Below are 20,092 nucleotides of genomic sequence, written 5' to 3'. Positions count from 1 at the left end.
ATCGTCAATAGAGCCCGAGAGCATTCGACTCGTTCCTGCTTCTGGAAAGGTGTGAGCAGCCGGGGAACCCAGCGAGTTGCTACCTGATGCATGTGAAGATGGTCTTGGATGATTTTTTCCACGGACCCCACACTAATCTCGACCTTTTTGGACTAGGTGGCGAATGGTTATGCGGCGTTTTTCCAAAATGGCGACCTCCACTTGCTGGATGGTGTGTTCATCAAGTGGGGTCGCCCTGGAATTGGAACGTTTCCACCGAAGTCCGACCACATTTAAATTGACGATGCCAGTTCTTGACTACATCATATGATGGGGAATCATCACCATAAACCTCTTTCATCTCATCGAACATCTCCTTTGGTGTGCGGCCTTTCAAGTAAAGGAACTTGATGACTGCTCTGTAGTCCACTGGGTCCATTATCAAACCTCACACTGCTTCAGCACCTGTAAAATCAAGACCGTTATCAGTTCTGAGGTGCAAATTGGCATGTAACCTATAGAGACTTATATCATTACACATGTGCAGTTTCAGCATCCTGTGATAACTAGAAGTGGGTCAGGGGAAATCTTTTAATTAACCACCTCCCGACCGCCTAACGCACGGATGCATCCTGGAGGCGGTCGATTCATTCCTCCTGGACGCATCCGTGCGTCATCTCGCGAGACGCGAGATTTCCTGTGAACGCGCGCACACAGGCGCGCGCGTTCACAGGATCGGAAGGTGAGCGAGTGGATCTGCAGCCTGCCAGCGACGATCGTTCGCTGGCAGGCTGGAGATGCGATTTTTTTAACCCCTAACAGGTATATTAGACGCTGTTTTGATAACAGCGTCTAATATACCTGCTACCTGGTCCTCTGGTGGTCCCTTTTGCTTGGATCGACCACCAGAGGACACAGGCAGCTCAGTAATATGTAGCACCAAGCACCACTACACTACACCCCCCCGTCACTTATTAACCCCTGATCACCCCTGATCATCCCATATAGACTCCCTGATCACCCCCCTGTCATTGATCACCCCCCTGTAAGGCTCCATTCAGACGTCCGTATGTGTTTTGCGGATCCACGCATACATGGATCGGATCCGCAAAACACATACGGACATCTGAATGGAGCCTGACAGGGGGGTGATCACCCCATATAGACTCCCTGATCACCCCCCTGTCATTGATCACCGCCCTGTAAGGCTCCATTCAGAATTTTTTTTGGCCCAAGTTAGCGGAAATAGTTTTTTCTTTTTTTTTTTTCTTACAAAGTCTCATATTCCACTAACTTGTGTCAAAAAATAAAATCTCACATGAACTCACCATACCCTTCACGGAATCCAAATGCGTAAAAAGATTTTGACATTTATATTCCAGACTTCTTCCCATGCTTTAGGGCCCCTAAAATGCCAGGGCAGTATAAATACCCCACATGTGACCCCATTTCGGAAAGAAGACACCCCAAGGTATTCCGTGAGGGGCATATTGAGTCCATGAAAGATTGAAATTTTTGTCCCAAGTTAGCGGAAAGGGAGACTTTGTGAGAGAAAAAAAAATAAAAAATCAATTTCCGCTAACTTGTCACAAGTCAAAAAAAATTAAATTCTATGAACTCGCCATGCCCCTCATTGAATACCTTGGGGTGTCTTCTTTCCAAAATGGGGTCACATGTGGGGTATTTATACTGCCCTGGCATTTTAGGGGCCCTAAAGCGTAAGAAGAAGTCTGGGATCCAAATGTCTAAAAATGCCCTCATAAAAGGAATGTGGGCCCCTTTGCGCATCTAGGCTGCAAAAAAGTGTCACACATCTGGAATCGCCGTACTCAGGAGAAGTTGGGGAATGTGTTTTGGGTGTCATTTTACATATACCCATGCTGGGTGAGAAAAATATCTTGGTCAAATGCCAACTTTGTATAAAAAAAATGGGAAAAGTTGTCTTTTGCCGAGATATTTATCTCACCCAGCATGGGTATATGTAAAATGACAACACAAAACACATTGCCTAACTTCTCCTGAGTACGGAGATACCAGATGTGTGACACTTTTTTGCAGCCTAGGTGGGCAAAGGGGCCCATATTCCAAAGAGCACCTTTCGGATTTCACAGGTCATTTTTTACAGAATTTGATTTCAAACTCCTTACCACACATTTGGGCCCCTAGAATGCCAGGGCAGTATAACTACCCCACAAGTGACCCCATTTTGGAAAGAAGACACCCCAAGGTATTTCGTGATGGGCATAGTGAGTTCATGGAAGTTTTTATTTTTTCTCACAAGTTAGCGGAAAATGACGATTATTTTTTATTTAATTTTTTTCTTACAATCGTCATTTTCCGCTAACTTGTGACAAAAAATAAAAAGTTCTATGAACTCACTATGCCCATCAGCGAATACCTTAGGGTGTCTACTTTCCGAAATGGGGTCATTTGTGGGGTGTTTGTACTGTCTGGGCATTGTAGAAACTCAGGAAACATGACAGGTGCTCAGAAAGTCAGAGCTGCTTCAAAAAGCAGAAATTCACATTTTTATGTACCATAGTTTGTAAACGCTATAACTTTTACCCAAACCATTTTTTTTTTATCAAAGACATGTAGAACAATAAATTTAGAGAAAAATTTATATATGGATGTCGTTTTTTTAGCAAAATTTTACAACTGAAAGTGAAAAATGTCATTTTTTTGCAAAAAAATCGTTAAATTTTGATTAATAACAAAAAAAAGTAAAAATGTCAGCAGCACTGAAATACCACCAAATGAAAGCTCTATTAGTGAGAAGAAAAGGAGGTAAAATTCATTTGGGTGGTAAGTTGCATGACCGAGCAATAAACGGTGAAAGTAGTGTAGGTCAGAAGTGTAAAAAGTGGCCTGGTCATTAAGGGGGTTTAAGCTAGGGGGGCTGAGGGGGGTTAATGCCCCTCGTATATCCCCAAAAACTTACACTGGCCAGCCGTGAGGAGGGCCCCTGGGCATTGGCCCACCGGGAAATTTCCCTGTAAGGTCTATGGCCAATCCGCCTCTGGTGACAACTGACAATAATCCGCTCATCCTGAGGGCAAAACAAAGAAACTGCCAAGAGTTGGAATTACCAGCAGAACAAGAAGCCGTCACTAAGAAACCAACCGCCTCCTGGAGACCAAGAGAAGAATCAATGCTCGAATGGAGGTCCTCCTAGATCTGGAGATGCTGAAAAACGTACAGAGAATACGACAAATTATGTTCTGATGTAAAGTTTTATTGTTAAAGATTTTTTTTTCTACTCTTTAAATCATCTCATATTAGCAGGAATAAGGAATTCGATAGATATAGAGATATCAGATAGATTATGAGTGATAACATAAATATTAGATATAGATGGATTAGACAGGAGATAGTAATAACTCCCCCTATAGTGCCCCCAGTAATGATAAAGTGCAAAAAAGTGCCCTCAGTAGTAATAATTCTCCCTATAGTGCCTCAGTAATAATAAACCCACCAAATGGGATTAATAAAGGCCCCACTGTGTGCCCAAGTAGTAAAAATGCCTCCTTCCTATAATTCCCCAGTTCTAATGCCTCTTTTAGTGCCCACAGTAGTAATAAAGCCCCCACATAGTATTTCTAAGTAATAATAATGACCCCCGATACTGGTCTAATAGTATTCTCCCCCAAAGTGGCAAAGAGTAATAAAATCAAATATTCACCTCCCTCCCGTTCAATGCCGCTGTCTGTGATGCAATGCAGGACATGGGCTTCTTCTGTCCTTCATCCTGGGCTGTCTGTGTCCTCGGTCAGGTGGTCGCAGTGACATCATTGCACCGCCTGCCTCATCCTCTCATAGGCTTCAGGCCTAGTGGCCTATGAGAGTGAATGGTGGTGCCTTCATCAGATCAGGGGACTGTGAGGGCCATGGTAAAATCTTCATCAGATCAGGGGACTGTGAGGGCCATGGTAAAACCTTCAGCAGATCAGGGGACTGTGAGGGCCATGGTAAAACCTTCAGCAGATCAGGAGACTGTGAGGACCATGGTAAAACCTTCAGCAGATCAGGGGACTGTGAGGGCCATGGTGAAACCTTCAGCAGATCAGGGGACTGTGAGGACCATGGTAAAACCTTCATCAGATCAGGGGACTGTGAGGGCCATGGTAAAACCTTCATCAGATCAGGGGACTCTGAGGGCCATGGTAAAACCTTCAGCAGATCAGGGGACTCTGAGGGCCATGGTAAAACCTTCAGCAGATCAGGGGACTGTGAGGGCCATGGTAAAACCTTCAGCTTGCACCTTTTGAGATTGTCTGTTGTGGTTTTGAGGTGCGTTTAGGATCATTATCCATTTGTAGAAGCCATCCTCTTTTCTACTTCAGCTTTTTTATAGTTGGTGTTATGTTTGCTTCCAGAATTTGCTGGAGTTTCATTGAATCCATTCTTCCCTCTACCTGTGAAATGTTCCCCGTGCCATTGGCTGCAACACAGCCTCAAATCATGATTGATCCACCCCCATGCTTAATGGTTTGACAGGTGTTCTTTTCATTAAATGATGGGCCCTTTTTTGTCCATACATACCTTTTGCTTAATGTGGCCAAAGACTTCTATTTTACCCTCATTGGCCCACCGAACTTGTTTCCAAAATGCACCAGGCTTGTTTAGTAGTGTTGATCGCGAATACTCTAATCGCTAATTTTTATCGTGAAATCTGCACTTTGAGAATTCGTGAAGATCTAGAATACAGTGCTATATCTTCGTAATCGCAAATATCTGAGAGCTCAAATATCTTTGGGTTCCCATACTTTTATGTGTTTCATCCTTAAAGTGGACCTTTCACCAGAATAAAACCTCTAAACTAACTATACAGCCATGTAGAGCAGCGCCCAGGGATCCCCCTGCACTTACTGTTATCCCCGGGTGCCGCTCCGTTCTCCCGGTATAGCCTCCGGTATCTTCATAGTTAGGCTCCACCCAGGGGAACCTGACGGCGTCTCTTTCTCCTATGCTGTAGCGCTGGCCAATCGCAGCGCTCAGGCTATGAACTGAGCGCTGCAATTGGGACCTTATGCTTTTTGGAGATCGTTTAATCTTCAACTTGCTTAACTGTTCACAGTAACATGAATTTTGACACACAAAACTTTTGCCCAAACTTTTGCATGCCTCTGTACATGTTCCCTTAGTCACAGTGACGACACCTTGTATACAGAAAGGAATCTGAGCGACATTGTTACCATGTGAAGGCCTGTACCATAATTACAACCCTCATTATCCACTATGCAATGATGCCCAAACAAACAGTGGTTTCGGTGCTGACGGATCGCCCTGGAAATGCCTCTGCTCATCCCCCTTCTCCTCCAGAAACCTGTCTGACCTGTTGTTTATACTTATTCGTAAGAAGTGGCCATGAGGAGGGAGATGGCTCTGACAGTGGAGCACGACCTTGTCAGCCTATGCCTTCCTATACAACCGCTAGCCTCTGTTCTGCATCGTGGAAATCAGTCTGCCCCCCCCCCTCTGTTGTGCATCATAAATGCCTGAAAGTCTTCTTCTGACCCCGACCAGCCTCAGCACCACGTTGTGTATGAACCAGTGCTAATAAAATAATAGTTCCTGGAGAGAAAGATTTAACTATTTCTTTCCTCCATGATGTCCTGGATTTCATGATATCCCATAATGCCTTTCAAGTTGGTAACAGTGGTTTGTCCAATTCAAAGGGACTGCAATGGGCCCGTCAGGGAGCCCTACAATTAGGAATTACTTTGTCCTTGTGGGAGGAGAGACATATCTATAATGTACAAAATCCATTAGATTTTTTTTATTCACGTCAAGGTTCCTAGCTGGATAGAAAGTCTCTGGGGCAGAGGAGAGAAGCCGGTGACAAGTTACCGATAAGACATATGATGGATGGAGCAGGTATGGAGCTCACCCGCTCCTGTCGTGTTACTGAGCTAGGAGAATGATCAGGACGTTGTATACATCACTGATCACATATAAACTCCTGATCTCATCATAGAATTAGGAGAAGTAGTGCTTGATATCACCATTGTGATGACCACCACCACTGTCATCATCACCATCATCATCACCACCACCACCATTACTGTCATCTAGTATCAGAGTGGGGTACCTAGGGCCCACCAGTGAAATTTATTCTTGGGGCCAGTGTACAGCTGCTTGCAAATACAGTGGCTCCTCAAGTTACAATATTAGTTAGGCTACTTAGGCTCCTGCCTAGTCCTTGCCTCGGACTGTTTCTGTCCTGGGAGCTTCATCAGTAGCCTCCTTCCTAGTCCTTGCCTCAGACTGTTTCTGTCCTGGGGGCCCTGTCAGTAGCCTCCTGCCTAGTCCTTATCTTGGACTGTTACTGCCCTGGGGGCCCCGTCAGTAGCCTGCTGCCTAGTCCTTACCTTGGACTGTTTCTGCCCTGGGGGCCCTGTCAGTAGCCTGATATCTAGTCCTTTACTCTATTTCTGTCCTGGGGGCCCCGTCAGTAGCCTGCTGCCTAGTCTTTACCTTGGACTGTTTCTGCACACATATCCCTCAGTGGGTATATAAGGGGTGTCATAGGCTGTCTGCACACATATCCCTCGGTGGGTATATAAGGTGTGTGATAGGCTGTCTGCACACATATCCCTCAGTGGGTATATACTGTATGTGATAGCCTGTCTGTACACATATCCCTCGGTGGGTATATAAGGTGTGATAGGCTGTCTGCACACATATCCCTCAGTGGGTATATACTGTATGTGATAGCCTGTCTGCACACATATCCCTTGGTAGGTATATAAGGTGTGATAGGCTGTCTGCACACATATCCCTCAGTGGGTATATAAGGTGTGATAGGCTGTCTGCACACATATCCCTCGGTGGGTATATAAGGTGTGTGATAGGCTGTCTGCACACATATCCCTCAGTGGGTATTTAAGGTGTGATAGGCTGTCTGCACACATATCCCTCGGTGGGTATATAAGGTGTGTGATAGGCTGTCTGCACACATATCCCTCGGTGGGTATATAAGGTGTGTGATAGGCTGTCTGCACACATATCCCTCAGTGGGTATATACTGTATGTGATAGCCTGTCTGTACACATATTCCTCGGTGGGTATATAAGGTGTGATAGGCTGTCTGCACACATATCCCTCAGTGGGTATATACTGTATGTGATAGCCTGTCTGCACACATATCCCTTGGTAGGTATATAAGGTGTGATAGGCTGTCTGCACACATATCCCTCAGTGGGTATTTAAGGTGTGATAGGCTGTCTGCACACATATCCCTCGGTGGGTATATAAGGTGTGATAGGCTGTCTGCACACATATCCCTCGGTGGGTATATAAGGTGTGTGATAGGCTGTCTGCACACATATCCCTCAGTGGGTATATACTGTATGTGATAGCCTGTCTGCACACATATCCCTTGGTAGGTATATAAGGTGTGATAGGCTGTCTGCACACATATCCCTCAGTGGGTATTTAAGGTGTGATAGGCTGTCTGCACACATATCCCTCGGTGGGTATATAAGGTGTGATAGGCTGTCTGCACACATATCCCTCGGTAGGTATATAAGGTGTGATAGGCTGTCTGCACACATATCCCTCGGTGGGTATATAAGGTGTGATAGGCTGTCTGCACACATATCCCTCCGTGGGTATATAAGGGGTGTGATAGGCTGTCTGCACACATATCCCTCGGTGGGTATATAAGGGGTGTGATAGGCTGTCTGCACACATATCCCTCGGTGGGTATATAAGGTGTGATAAGCTGTCTGCACACATATCCCTTGTTGCTGTCATAAGTAAAAGGGATAATTATTGATTTCCGGGCCCCAGGTGGTGGTATTTCTGAAACTGCTATTGTAGTGAAGTGTATGATGAGTGGACAAATGGCGCCATTGTGAATAAGTGATGTGGAAACTGCGGAGCAGGAGCACCACGTGGCTCTGATGTGAGGTAAATGTGGGCTAGGAAGGTGCACGAGAGCGGACAACACACTGCAGTGGAGCAGCTCACCTCCAAAATGAACCAGGGGCTACCAGACGTGTGTCTAACACAAGACTTCAGAGAACCCTATACCGCGTATTGGGTTCCGGAGCAGACGGACGGTCACTGCTCCTCTGATAATGACCTTGTGTCGGCAGGAAAGGCTTCAGTTTTCCAGGCAGTATCTGGATTGGACTCCCCTGATTGGTAAAGGGTTGTCTTCTTTGCTGAGTCAGCAGCTGTGGGGTGCACTGCACTCGGCATGGCTCCAAAACCCTGTGACAACCGACCAGGACCTTATGGAGTCACTCCGGGCCCGTCTAGCTGCTGTCTGTGCTGCACACGGCGGTCACTGTGGATATTATCTGGTGGTCATGATGATGGGACTCGACTGTGTATAATCTACCTGTTTATAATATGGAGGCCGAGTCCGTCTGCTGCCTGTCTGTATGTAGGGCAGACTGTATTGTGCCACGCACCACTCGTGCTCTGGGTGGCTGCTGAGGGGCCACTCCGCCTGAGGGGCCCACTAGGGGATACACCTGCTCCCCTGTGGCCCAGTCCAAGCCTGCCCTCATCATCACCACCATCATCCTTATCAGTCGATGTTATCAAAAAGGTGGAGTAGTCGGGGGCTGTCAGGAGGACTCTGAGAAAGTCAGTAAGACTATAGAGCAGTCAGAAGATGTCAGGAAGAGTCAGAGGGTGTCAGGCCATCTATGGAGGAGTCATTGGGTGTCAGGAGGACTTTAGAGGGTTTAGTTAGTGTCAGGAAGACTCTAGAGAAGTAAGTCAGGTGTCACGTCAGACTCTGAAGGTATATAAAGTTGTCAGGAGGACTGTAGAGGAGTCAAAAGGATTCTGGAAATGTAAGAAGGTGTCAAATATACCGATACCAAATATACGGATGATCGGCCGGACTAAAACCGCCGTGCAAACACATGAAAGTGTCCTCTGGAGGAGTGGAAAATACTGAATGAGAGGCCAAAATAACCTCAGCCGTGTTAGCCCCCCCATATCAAAATTTTTGAACAAAACATATGCTGGTTAGGCTACTTTCACACCTGTGTTTGGGGCTCCGCTTGTGAGCTCCGTTTGAAGGCTCTCACAAGCGGCCCCGAACGGATCCGTCCAGCCCTAATGCATTCTCAGTGGACGCGGATCCGCTCAGATTGCATCAGTCTGGCACCGTTCAGCCTCCGCTCAGCAGGCGGACACCTGAACGCAGCTCGCAGCGTTCGGGTGTCCGCCTGGCCGTGCAGAGGCAAACGGATCCGTCCAGACTTACAATGTAAGTCAATGGGGACGGATCCGCTTGAAGATGACACAATATGGCTCAATTTTCAAACGGATCCGTCCCCCATTGACTTTCAATGTAAAGTCTGAACGGATCTGTTTGCATTATCATGATCCGTTGTTCATGGTTATGCAAACGGATCCGTTCTGAGCGGATACAAGCGTTTGCATTATAGGTGCGGATCCGTCTGTACAGACACCAGACGGATCCGCTCCAAACGCAAGTGTGAAAGTAGCCTTAGATCTTTGTTAGATCAGGTTGGATCAATTGTTGTTTGCGTTAGATCTCACACAGAAGTAGAGATATTACCAGTTATTTGCAGGGGGGGGCTAACCCGTCATCAGCCCCCCCTTATCAAAAAATTGACCAAACAATTAGCTATTTTGGAAGATGTTTGTTAGATCCGGTATGATCAACTAGTTGTTTTGTTAGATCTCACATAATTAGAGAGATATTATGGATATTTGGTATTACGTCAGGGGGGGCTAGCCCCCCTATTTGACACTTCCTAATATCTGTGTTTTTATGTGAAAAATCTCTGTAATTATATGAGATCTAACGTTGAAACCACTTGATCTTACCGGATCTAACGAAGGCCTATTAGTCTGAATCAAATTTTTCCCCGAGAATTTTATGTGGGGGGCTAGCCCCCCTGACGTAATACCAAATATCCATAATATCTCTGTAATTATATGAGATCTAAAGTTAAAACCACTTGATCTTACCGGATCTAATGCAGATCTATTAGTCTGAATCGAATCTTACCAGTAAATTACATGTGGGGGGGCTAACCCCCCTATTTAATACTTCCTAATATCTGTGTTTTCATGTGAAATATCTCTGTAATTAAATGAGATCTAACGTTGAAACCACTTGATCTTATTAGATCTAACGAAGGCCTATTAGTCTGAATGAAATGTTACCAGAAAATTGCATGTGGGGGGGCTAGCCCCCCCCCCCCCCCCCTCATTAATCACTTAATAAGTCTGTAATTATGTGAGATCTAACAAAACTACTAGTTGATCATACCGGATCTAACAAATATCTTCCAAAATAGCTAATTTTTTGGTCCATTTTTTGATAAGGGGGGGCTGATGACGGGTTAGCCCCCCCTGCAAATAACTGTTAATATCTCTACTTCTGTGTGAGATCTAACGCAAACAACAATTGATCTAACAAAGATCTAACTGCATATGTTTTGTTCAAAAATTTTGATATGGGGGGGGGCTAACACGGCTGAGGTGCCAAAATATCCCCTCTCTCCGCCCTTCCTCCTGTCTCTGCAGGACGTGGGGGCGATGCTATAGATACATTGTTTTATTATTACTGTAACATTGTAACAAATTAGAAATCAAAGTCAGCTTTATGTGACGATATCTATGATACAGCGGACGGACATCATCATGTGACTGCGGACTGTACAGAACATCATCCCCCCCATCCTGTCACTGTGTCGTCCTATTGTGTGAATACAGCCCAGTGGTCACTGGTGTCCAGTCAGACTTGTGCTACTACAGTAACAATAGGGTAACCACAACAAGCTGCAGCATACTGACCTCTAATTACAAGTATGGACACCATATATAAGGAGCAGCTGAGACGTGTCTGCAGTGTACCTAGAACCTCCACCGCCTCACAACCATGGTTGCCTACACAAGCCTCCTCCTGGTCGCTGCTCTCTGTACTGGTGCAGGTAAGTGCGCTGCCCCTTTAAGACTCAGGGTCCTAGGTTCTGACCTGCATGGCGTCACTATATTACATGATGGGGCAATGATGACATCACTGATGTTACTGCACCCTTCAAGGTATAATGGCTCAGTAGAGCGCCACCTTGTGGCCATATGATGGAGGAACTTTGCATCCCTTCTCCCCAGAACTTCAGAGAAGTATATATGGCCTGTAAGCCTCCTTACACCGATTAAGGCCTCATGCACACAACCACGTCCACGAAAAACCCGGGTGCTGTCCGCATTTTCTGCAGCTGAGCTGTAAATGATAGAACTTTTCGTATTCTTGTCCATTTTGCTTTTTTACAAAGCTGTAAAATTTCAGGATGCACACGGACCGCATCCGTATTTTGTGGACTGGAAAAAAACGGTCATGTGCAGGAGGCCTAATTTTTTGATGTGTTCTTTTACATGAGGCTTTTGTGCATTTTTTTTGTGGGAAATGCGGCAACTCCAGATGTTTGCTGAAGCGTTTTATTATTAGTGGTGTTTTTAATGCATTTTTTAGTCTGTTTTAATGCAGCATCTTGAAGCGTTGGGTTAAAAAAGTCATATGAAACACTAAAAAAAAAACAATTTTTGTGTCAAGGCAGCTTCTTTGGTGTATTTTAAGGGGTGTTTTTTGCAGTGATTTAGGCAAAAAAAAGTCACCTTTTAGATGTCGGCTACTAATCTATGGGGAATGCTAAATTCAACTCAAAAATGCATTTTTTTTTGTGCTATTTTTCTTCACTTGTGGGTGTTTTTTTTTTTTTTGCTTTTTTTTTTTACCTTGCTTGAAAACTTGCAAGTGTCCACATGTGTTGCGCTTTTTCATGCCATTTTTAAATAGCTTTTTATGTATTTTTTTATATTGATCTAAAGAGGAAGTGACATCAGACAGAGTTACATCAAGCTGGGTGACGACCCCTGGGGGAGCTGCCAGGGTCACCGAGTGTCACCCAGCTTTCCTAGAAAGAGATATAACTATCATGTGACTTGTGAACGTGTCTCTATTCTTTTCATTGCAACCTTTTCATCCGGGCAGGGCCCCAAGGGCCACACCTGTTCCAGGTTTTGCAAGGGTTGAGAGAGCATGCTGGGGGTTGTAGTTCCTCCCTGGATACTTGATGCAGTCATGCTTGTCTCTTGCAGTTTACTCCTTGACCTGTTACACGTGCGCATCTGAGAGCAGCAACAGCAACTGCATGACGGTGACCAACTGCAGCGCCGCAGAAACCAACTGCATGACCTCCGTGGTGGCCGGCGGAATCGGTGAGTGCCGCAATCTGGGCTCCAGAGTATACCATCCAGGGGGCTGCGACCAGGAAGAGTGCAGGGAGAGAGAGAGAGAGGGACAGGGGCAGAGATAGGGGCAGAGAGACAGAGGGAGAGGGACAGAAAGAGAGAGAGAGAGGGTGAGAGGAAAAGGGAGAGGGAAAGAGAGCAAGAAAAGAGAATAGGAGAAAGAGAGAGATGGAAGAAGAGAAACAGTGAGAGACAGAGGAATAGAGAGATGGAAAAAGAGAGTTTGAGGCAAAGAGGGAGGGAAAAAGACAGATAATGACAGACAGAAAGAGGGAAAAAGAGACAGAGATAGAGAGACAGACAGAGGGAGGGAAAGAGAGGGAAGGGGAGAAGGACAGAGTGAGAAGTAGGGAGAGATAGAGAGAGGGAAAAATAGAGAGAGGTATAGAGAGAAAGAGGGAGAGAGAGAAGGAAAAAGATAGGGAAAGGGAGAGGGACAGCGAGAGAGACAGAGGGAGAGAGAGAGAAATGGAAGAAGAGAGAGAGAAAAGAGGTGATGGGGAGAAAGAGAGAGCATAGCTAATAGAGGGTGAAAAGGAAGAGATACAGAGAAAGATGGTGAAACAGGGAAAGAAAGAAGGGGAGAGAGAAAAGAGAAGGAAAGAGACAGAGAGAGGAAGAGACAGACGGAGTGCCATCAGATATCATTGATATTGGAGTTTTCTTGCGGTAACTTACAATTTTTACTAAATGTTCTTCTCCAGATATTTATTCTTTACCAAATTCAATTAATTGTGACAGTCCGTATAGAAGAGACCTCCACAGTGTGACCGCTCTTACAGTAGAGACCTCCACAGTGTGACCGCTCTTACAGTACAGACCTCCACAGTGTGACTGCTCTTACAGTACAGACCTCCACAGTGTGACCGCTCTTACAGTACAGACCTCCATAGTGTGACCGCTCTTACAGTACAGACCTCCGCAGTGTGACCGCTCTTACAGTACAGACCTCCACATTGTGACCGCTCTTACAGTAGAGACCTCCACAGTGTGACCTCTCTTACAGTAGAGACCTCCATAATGTGACTGCTCTTACAGTACAGACCTCCACAGTGTGACTGCTCTTACAGTACAGACCTCCACAATGTGACTGCTCTTACAGTAGAGACCTCCACAGTGTGACCTCTCTTACAGTAGAGACCTCCACAGTGTGACTGCTCTTACAGTAGAGACCTCCACAGTGTGACCTCTCTTACAGTAGAGACCTCCACAGTGTGACCGCTCTTACAGTAGAGACCTCCACAGTGTGACCTCTCTTACAGTAGAGACCTCCATAATGTGACTGCTCTTACAGTACAGACCTCCACAGTGTGACCGCTCTTACAGTAGAGACCTCCACAGTGTGACCTCTCTTACAGTAGAGACCTCCATAATGTGACTGCTCTTACAGTACAGACCTCCACAGTGTGACTGCTCTTACAGTAGAGACCTCCACAGTGTGACCTCTCTTACAGTACAGACCTCCACAATGTGACCGCTCTTACAGTACAGACCTCCACAGTGTGACTGCTCTTACAGTAGAGACCTCCATAGTGTGACCGCTCTTACAGTACAGACCTCCACAATGTGACCGCTCTTACAGTACAGACCTCCATAGTGTGACCGCTCTTACAGTAGAGACCTCCATAGTGTGACTTCTCTTACAGTAGAGACCTCCACAGTGTGACCTCTCTTACAGTACAGACCTCCACAGTGTGACTGCTCTTACAGTAGAGACCTCCACAGTGTGACCTCTCTTACAGTAGAGACCTCCATAATGTGACTGCTCTTACAGTACAGACCTCCACAGTGTGACTGCTCTTACAGTAGAGACCTCCACAGTGTGACCTCTCTTACAGTAGAGACCTCCATAATGTGACTGCTCTTACAGTAGAGACCTCCACAGTGTGACCGCTCTTACAGCACAGACCTCCGCAGTGTGACCGCTCTTACAGTAGAGACCTCCACAGTGTGACCGCTCTTACAGTACAGACCTCCACAGTGTGACTGCTCTTACAGTACAGACCTCCACAGTGTGACCGCTCTTACAGCACAGACCTCCGCAGTGTGACCGCTCTTACAGTAGAGACCTCCACAGTGTGACCTCTCTTACAGTAGAGACCTCCATAATGTGACTGCTCTTACAGTACAGACCTCCACAGTGTGACCGCTCTTACAGTAGAGACCTCCACAGTGTGACCGCTCTTACAGTACAGACCTCCACAGTGTGACCGCTCTTACAGTACAGTCCTCCACAGTGTGACCTCTCTTACAGTAAAGACCTCCACAGTGTGACCTCTCTTACAGTAGAGACCTCCATAATGTGACTGCTCTTACAGTACAGACCTCCACAGTGTGACCGCTCTTACAGTAGAGACCTCCACAGTGTGACCGCTCTTACAGTACAGACCTCCACAGTGTGACCGCTCTTACAGTACAGACCTCCATAGTGTGACTGCTCTTACAGTACAGACCTCCTTAGTGTGACTGCTCTTACAGTACAGACCTCCGCAGTGTGACCGCTCTTACAGTACAGACCTCCACAGTGTGACTGCTCTTACAGTAGAGACCTCCACAGTGTGACCGCTCTTACAGTACAGACCTCCACAGTGTGACCGCTCTTACAGTAGAGACCTCCACAGTGTGACCGCTCTTACAGTACAGACCTCCACAGTGTGACTGCTCTTACAGTACAGACCTCCACAGTGTGACCGCTCTTACAGTACAGACCTCCACAGTGTGACCGCTCTTACAGTACAGTCCTCCACAGTGTGACCTCTCTTACAGTAGAGACCTCCACAGTGTGACCTCTCTTACAGTAGAGACCTCCATAATGTGACTGCTCTTACAGTACAGACCTCCACAGTGTGACCGCTCTTACAGTAGAGACCTCCACAGTGTGACCGCTCTTACAGTACAGACCTCCACAGTGTGACCGCTCTTACAGTACAGACCTCCATAGTGTGACTGCTCTTACAGTACAGACCTCCTTAGTGTGACTGCTCTTACAGTACAGACCTCCGCAGTGTGACCGCTCTTACAGTAGAGACCTCCACAGTGTGACCGCTCTTACAGTAGAGACCTCCACAGTGTGACCGCTCTTACAGTACAGACCTCAACAGTGTGACCGCTCTTACAGTACAGACCTCCACAGTGTGACCGCTCTTACAGTACAGACCTCCACAGTGTGACTGCTCTTACAGTACAGACCTCCACAGTGTGACTGCTCTTACAGTAGAGACCTCCACAGTGTGACTGCTCTTACAGTAGAGACCTCCACAGTGTGACCGCTCTTACAGTAGAGACCTCCACAGTGTGACCGCTCTTACAGTAGAGACCTCCATAGTGTGACCGCTCTTACAGTACAGACCTCCATAATGTGACTGCTCTTACAGTACAGTCCTCCACAATGTGACCGCTCTTACAGTACAGACCTCCACAGTGTGACTGCTCTTACAGTACAGACCTCCACAGTGTGACCGCTCTTACAGTACAGACCTCCATAGTGTGACCGCTCTTACAGTACAGACCTCCATAGTGTGACCGCTCTTACAGTACAGACCTCCATAGTGTGACCGCTCTTACAGTAGAGACCTCCATAGTGTGACCGCTCTTACAGTACAGACCTCCATAGTGTGACCGCTCTTACAGTACAGACCTCCATAGTGTGACCGCTCTTACAGTACAGACCTCCATAGTGTGACCGCTCTTACAGTAGAGACCTCCACAGTGTGACCGCTCTTACAGTACAGACCTCCATAGTGTGACCGCTCTTACAGTAGAGACCTCCATAGTGTGACTGCTCTTACAGTACAGACCTCCATAGTGTGACTGCTCTTACAGTACAGACCTCCACAGTGTGACTGCTCTTACAGTACAGACCTCCACAGTGTGACCGCTCTTACAGTAGAGACCTCCACAGTGTGACCGCTCTTACAGTACAGACCTCCACAGTGTGACCGCTCTTACAGTAGAGACCTCCACAGTGTGACTGCTCTTACAGTAGAGACCTCCACAGTGTGACCGCTCTTACAGTACAGACCTCCACAGTGTGACTGCTCTTACAGTACAGACCTCCACAGTGTGACCGCTCTTACAGTACAGACCTCCGCAGTGTGACCGCTCTTACAGTACAGACCTCCGCAGTGTGACCGCTCTTACAGTACAGTCCTCCACAGTGTGACCGCTCTTACAGTACAGACCTCCACAGTGTGACCGCTCTTACAGTACAGACCTCCATAGTGTGACCGCTCTTACAGTACAGACCTCCATAGTGTGACCGCTCTTACAGTACAGACCTCCACAGTGTGACCGCTCTTACAGTACAGACCTCCATAGTGTGACTGCTCTTACAGTAGAGACCTCCACAGTGTGACTGCTCTTACAGTACAGACCTCCACAGTGTGACCGCTCTTACGGTACAGACCTCCATAGTGTGACCGCTCTTACAGTACAGACCTCCACAGTGTGACCGCTCTTACAGTACAGACCTCCATAGTGTGACTGCTCTTACAGTACAGACCTCCATAGTGTGACTGCTCTTACAGTACAGACCTCCACAGTGTGACCGCTCTTACAGTACAGACCTCCACAGTGTGACCGCTCTTACAGTAGAGACCTCCACAGTGTGACTGCTCTTACAGTACAGACCTCCATAGTGTGACTGCTCTTACAGTAGAGATCCCCATAGTGTGACTGCTCTTACAGTACAGACCTCCACAGTGTGACCGCTCTTACAGTAGAGACCTCCACAGTGTGACCGCTCTTACAGTAGAGACCTCCATAATGTGACCGCTCTTACAGTACAGACCTCCACAATGTGACCGCTCTTACAGTACAGACCTCCACAGTGTGACTGCTCTTACAGTAGAGACCTCCATAATGTGACCGCTCTTACAGTACAGACCTCCACAATGTGACCGCTCTTACAGTACAGACCTCCACAGTGTGACCGCTCTTACAGTACAGACCTCCACAGTGTGACCGCTCTTACAGTACAGACCTCCATAGTGTGACCGCTCTTACAGTAGAGACCTCCACAGTGTGACCGCTCTTACAGTACAGACCTCCACAGTGTGACCGCTCTTACAGTACAGACCTCCGCAGTGTGACCGCTCTTACAGTACAGACCTCCGCAGTGTGACCGCTCTTACAGTACAGTCCTCCACAGTGTGACCGCTCTTACAGTACAGACCTCCACAGTGTGACCGCTCTTACAGTACAGTCCTCCACAGTGTGACCGCTCTTACAGTAGAGACCTCCACAGTGTGACCGCTCTTACAGTAGAGACCTCCACAGTGTGACCTCTCTTACAGTAGAGACCTCCACAGTGTGACCGCTCTTACAGTACAGACCTCCACAGTGTGACCGCTCTTACAGTACAGACCTCCGCAGTGTGACTGCTCTTACAGTAGAGACCTCCATAGTGTGACCGCTCTTACAGTACAGACCTCCACAGTGTGACTGCTCTTACAGTACAGACCTCCACAGTGTGACCGCTCTTACAGTACAGACCTCCACAGTGTGACCGCTCTTACATTAGAAACCTCCGTTCTGTGGTCATCTCCTGATTGTCTTCTCTCCCCTCCTGTAGGGGGTTTCTCTGTCGCCACCATTACTAAGACTTGTACCGCAGTCTGTGCAGAAACCGGAATTAACGCTGTTGTGGTCTCAACAAAAGTGTCTTGCTGCACCACCGACCTGTGCAACACCAGCGGAACCAGCAGCATCAAGGCCACCTACACCGTCCTCGCCGCAGCCCTGGCCGCCATCGGGGTTCTCCTCAGAAGCTCCTCCATGTAATTTTCAGATTTTATTTAAAAAAAACATCTAAATCTAGCTTGTAATAAAAGGCTACAGAGATGTTGTGGTGTTGTGTCATCTCTGGGGGGGGGGGTCAGGCGAAATGTAACCGACTCCTGGATTCACTCTTGTGACTGTCAATCATTAAAAAATGCCATCATTGTCTCAGACAAGAATACCGCTTTAAGTTTTACCATGGTCATTGGGAGGGGTGCAGGTTGACAATGTGGCTTTCAGACCAGAAAAGGTTGTGCACCCCATTACTTCAGGGTTGCTCCTTAGCCTTTACTTCAGGATTGCTCTTCAGTCTTTACTTCGGGGTTGCTCTTCAGCTATTACTTTGGGGTTGCTCTTCAGCTATTACTTTGGGGTTGCTCTTCAGCTATTACTTTGGGGTTGCTCTTTAGCTATGACTTTGGGCTTGCTCTTCAGCTATTACTTTGGGCTTGCTCTTCAGCTATTACTTTAGGGTTGCTGTTCAGCCTTTATTTCAAGGTTGCTCTTCAGCTATTACTTCGGGTTGCTCTTCAGCCTTTACTTTAAAGAGGACCTTTCACCGATTCTTACCCTATGAACTAACTATACAGACACGGAGAGCGGCGCCCGGGGATCTCACTGCACTTACTATTATCCCTGGGCGCCGCTCCGTTCTCCTGCTATGCCCTCCGGTATCTCCGCTCACTAAGTTATAGTAGGCGGAGATTCCAGTCACTAAGTTATGGTAGGCGGAGTCTGCCCTTGTTCTGCTCTAGCTCTGGCCAATCGCAGCGCAGAGCTCACAGCCTGGGAGGTTATTTTCTCCCAGGCTGTGAGCTCTGCAATGCGATTGGCCAGCGCTACAGAAGAACAAGGGCAGACTCCGCCTACCATAACTTGAAGTGAACGGAGATACCGGAGGGCATAGCGGGAGAACGGAGCGGCGCCCGGGGATAATAGTAAGTGCAGTGAGATCCCCGGGCGCCGCTCTACATGTCTGTATAGTTAGTTCATAGTGTAATAATCGGTGAAAGGTCCTCTTTAAGGTTGCTCTTCAGCCTTTATTTCGGGGTTGCTCTTCAGCTATTACTTTGGGGTTGCTCTTCAGCTATTACTTTGGGGTTGCTCTTCAGCCTTTACTTCAGGGTTGCTCTTCAGCCTTTACTTCAGGGTTGCTCTTCAGCCTTTACTTCACAGTTGCTCTTCAGCTATTACTTCAGGGTTTGCTCTTCAGCTATTACTTCGGGGTTTGCTCTTCAGCCTTTTCTTCAGGGTTGCTCTTCAGCCTTTACTTCAGGGTTGCTCTACAGCTATTACTTCGGGTTTGCTCTTCAGCCTTTAGTTCAGGGTTGCTCTTCAGCTTTTATCTTGCAGTTGCTCTTCAGCCTTTACTTTATGGTTGTTCTTTAACTCCTTAGGGTCCATTCAGACATCCATATGTGTTTTGTTGTTCAATCATTTTATTTAGGCATAAAAATGTAACAACATGAATCAGTACACTGCGAGAAACACATCATAGTTAAAATGACATCAGTAGGTTACAGTACTTAAGCAAATAGACCTTACATCTATAGTATTCACAACAAAGAGTGTTTCCTGAAGCCTATGCATAGACATGAAACGAGACAAACGGGGGAGACAAACACAGACATCACAGACAAACACATAAGGAAAAAGACAAACTGCTAGGTATCTTCCATATAGGCAAACACCTACAATCTTATACAACCGGAGACAAACTATACCGATTCAGCCATTCAGAAAATCCCTGAGATCCTTTGAACAAAATCCATGGCATCCATACTTTCAAGTATTTCTGGTCCAGTCCCGCATCTTCTGCAATCAATTCCTCCATTCTACGTAAGTTGTCAAACGTCTCTAGCCATTCTGACATCTTAGGAGCGTCCTGTGACTTCCAATGTCTAGGCAACACCAGACGAGCCGCCTGCATGAAAAATCTCAGGAGGCCCCTTTTGACTACCAGAGTGGGACCGGCAAACATTGATAATAGAGCTTCCTCCGGAGTCCAAACAGATGTCGTACCCACCATACTGTTGTACAATTCATTCAGGGCCGACCAAAAGGGAACAATCTTCTTACA

At 46.8% G+C, this 20,092-nt stretch overlaps 1 protein-coding gene across 1 annotated transcript; it reads left to right on the top strand.

Annotated features, from left to right (window-relative positions):
- The first annotated feature begins 10,519 nt into the window (after positions 1–10,519).
- LOC121002058 (lymphocyte antigen 6E-like) lies at positions 10,520–18,045 on the top strand. Its single transcript, XM_040433363.1, has 3 exons — positions 10,520–10,913; positions 12,082–12,201; positions 17,807–18,045. The coding sequence occupies exons 1-3, from the start codon at positions 10,862–10,864 to the stop codon at positions 18,013–18,015; spliced, it is 381 nt and encodes a 126-aa protein (XP_040289297.1). The 5' UTR covers positions 10,520–10,861; the 3' UTR covers positions 18,016–18,045.
- The last annotated feature ends 2,047 nt before the right edge of the window (positions 18,046–20,092 follow it).

This window comes from Bufo bufo, chromosome 5, assembly GCF_905171765.1.
Source record: "Bufo bufo chromosome 5, aBufBuf1.1, whole genome shotgun sequence".
In the NCBI taxonomy this organism is placed as follows: domain Eukaryota; kingdom Metazoa; phylum Chordata; class Amphibia; order Anura; family Bufonidae; genus Bufo; species Bufo bufo.
The sequence above is the reverse complement of the archived record's forward strand: the minus strand, read 5'-3'. Positions and strand labels throughout refer to the sequence as shown.

Bases quoted from the DNA above. Each gene is read 5' to 3' on its own strand.
- LOC121002058 (XM_040433363.1), top strand. From the start codon at position 10,862: ATGGTTGCCTACACAAGCCTCCTCCTGGTCGCTGCTCTCTGTACTGGT. The intron at 10,914-12,081 runs GTAAGTGCGCTG...TGTCTCTTGCAG, and splicing joins TGCTCTCTGTACTGGTGCAG to TTTACTCCTTGACCTGTTAC. The intron at 12,202-17,806 runs GTGAGTGCCGCA...CCCCTCCTGTAG, and splicing joins CGTGGTGGCCGGCGGAATCG to GGGGTTTCTCTGTCGCCACC.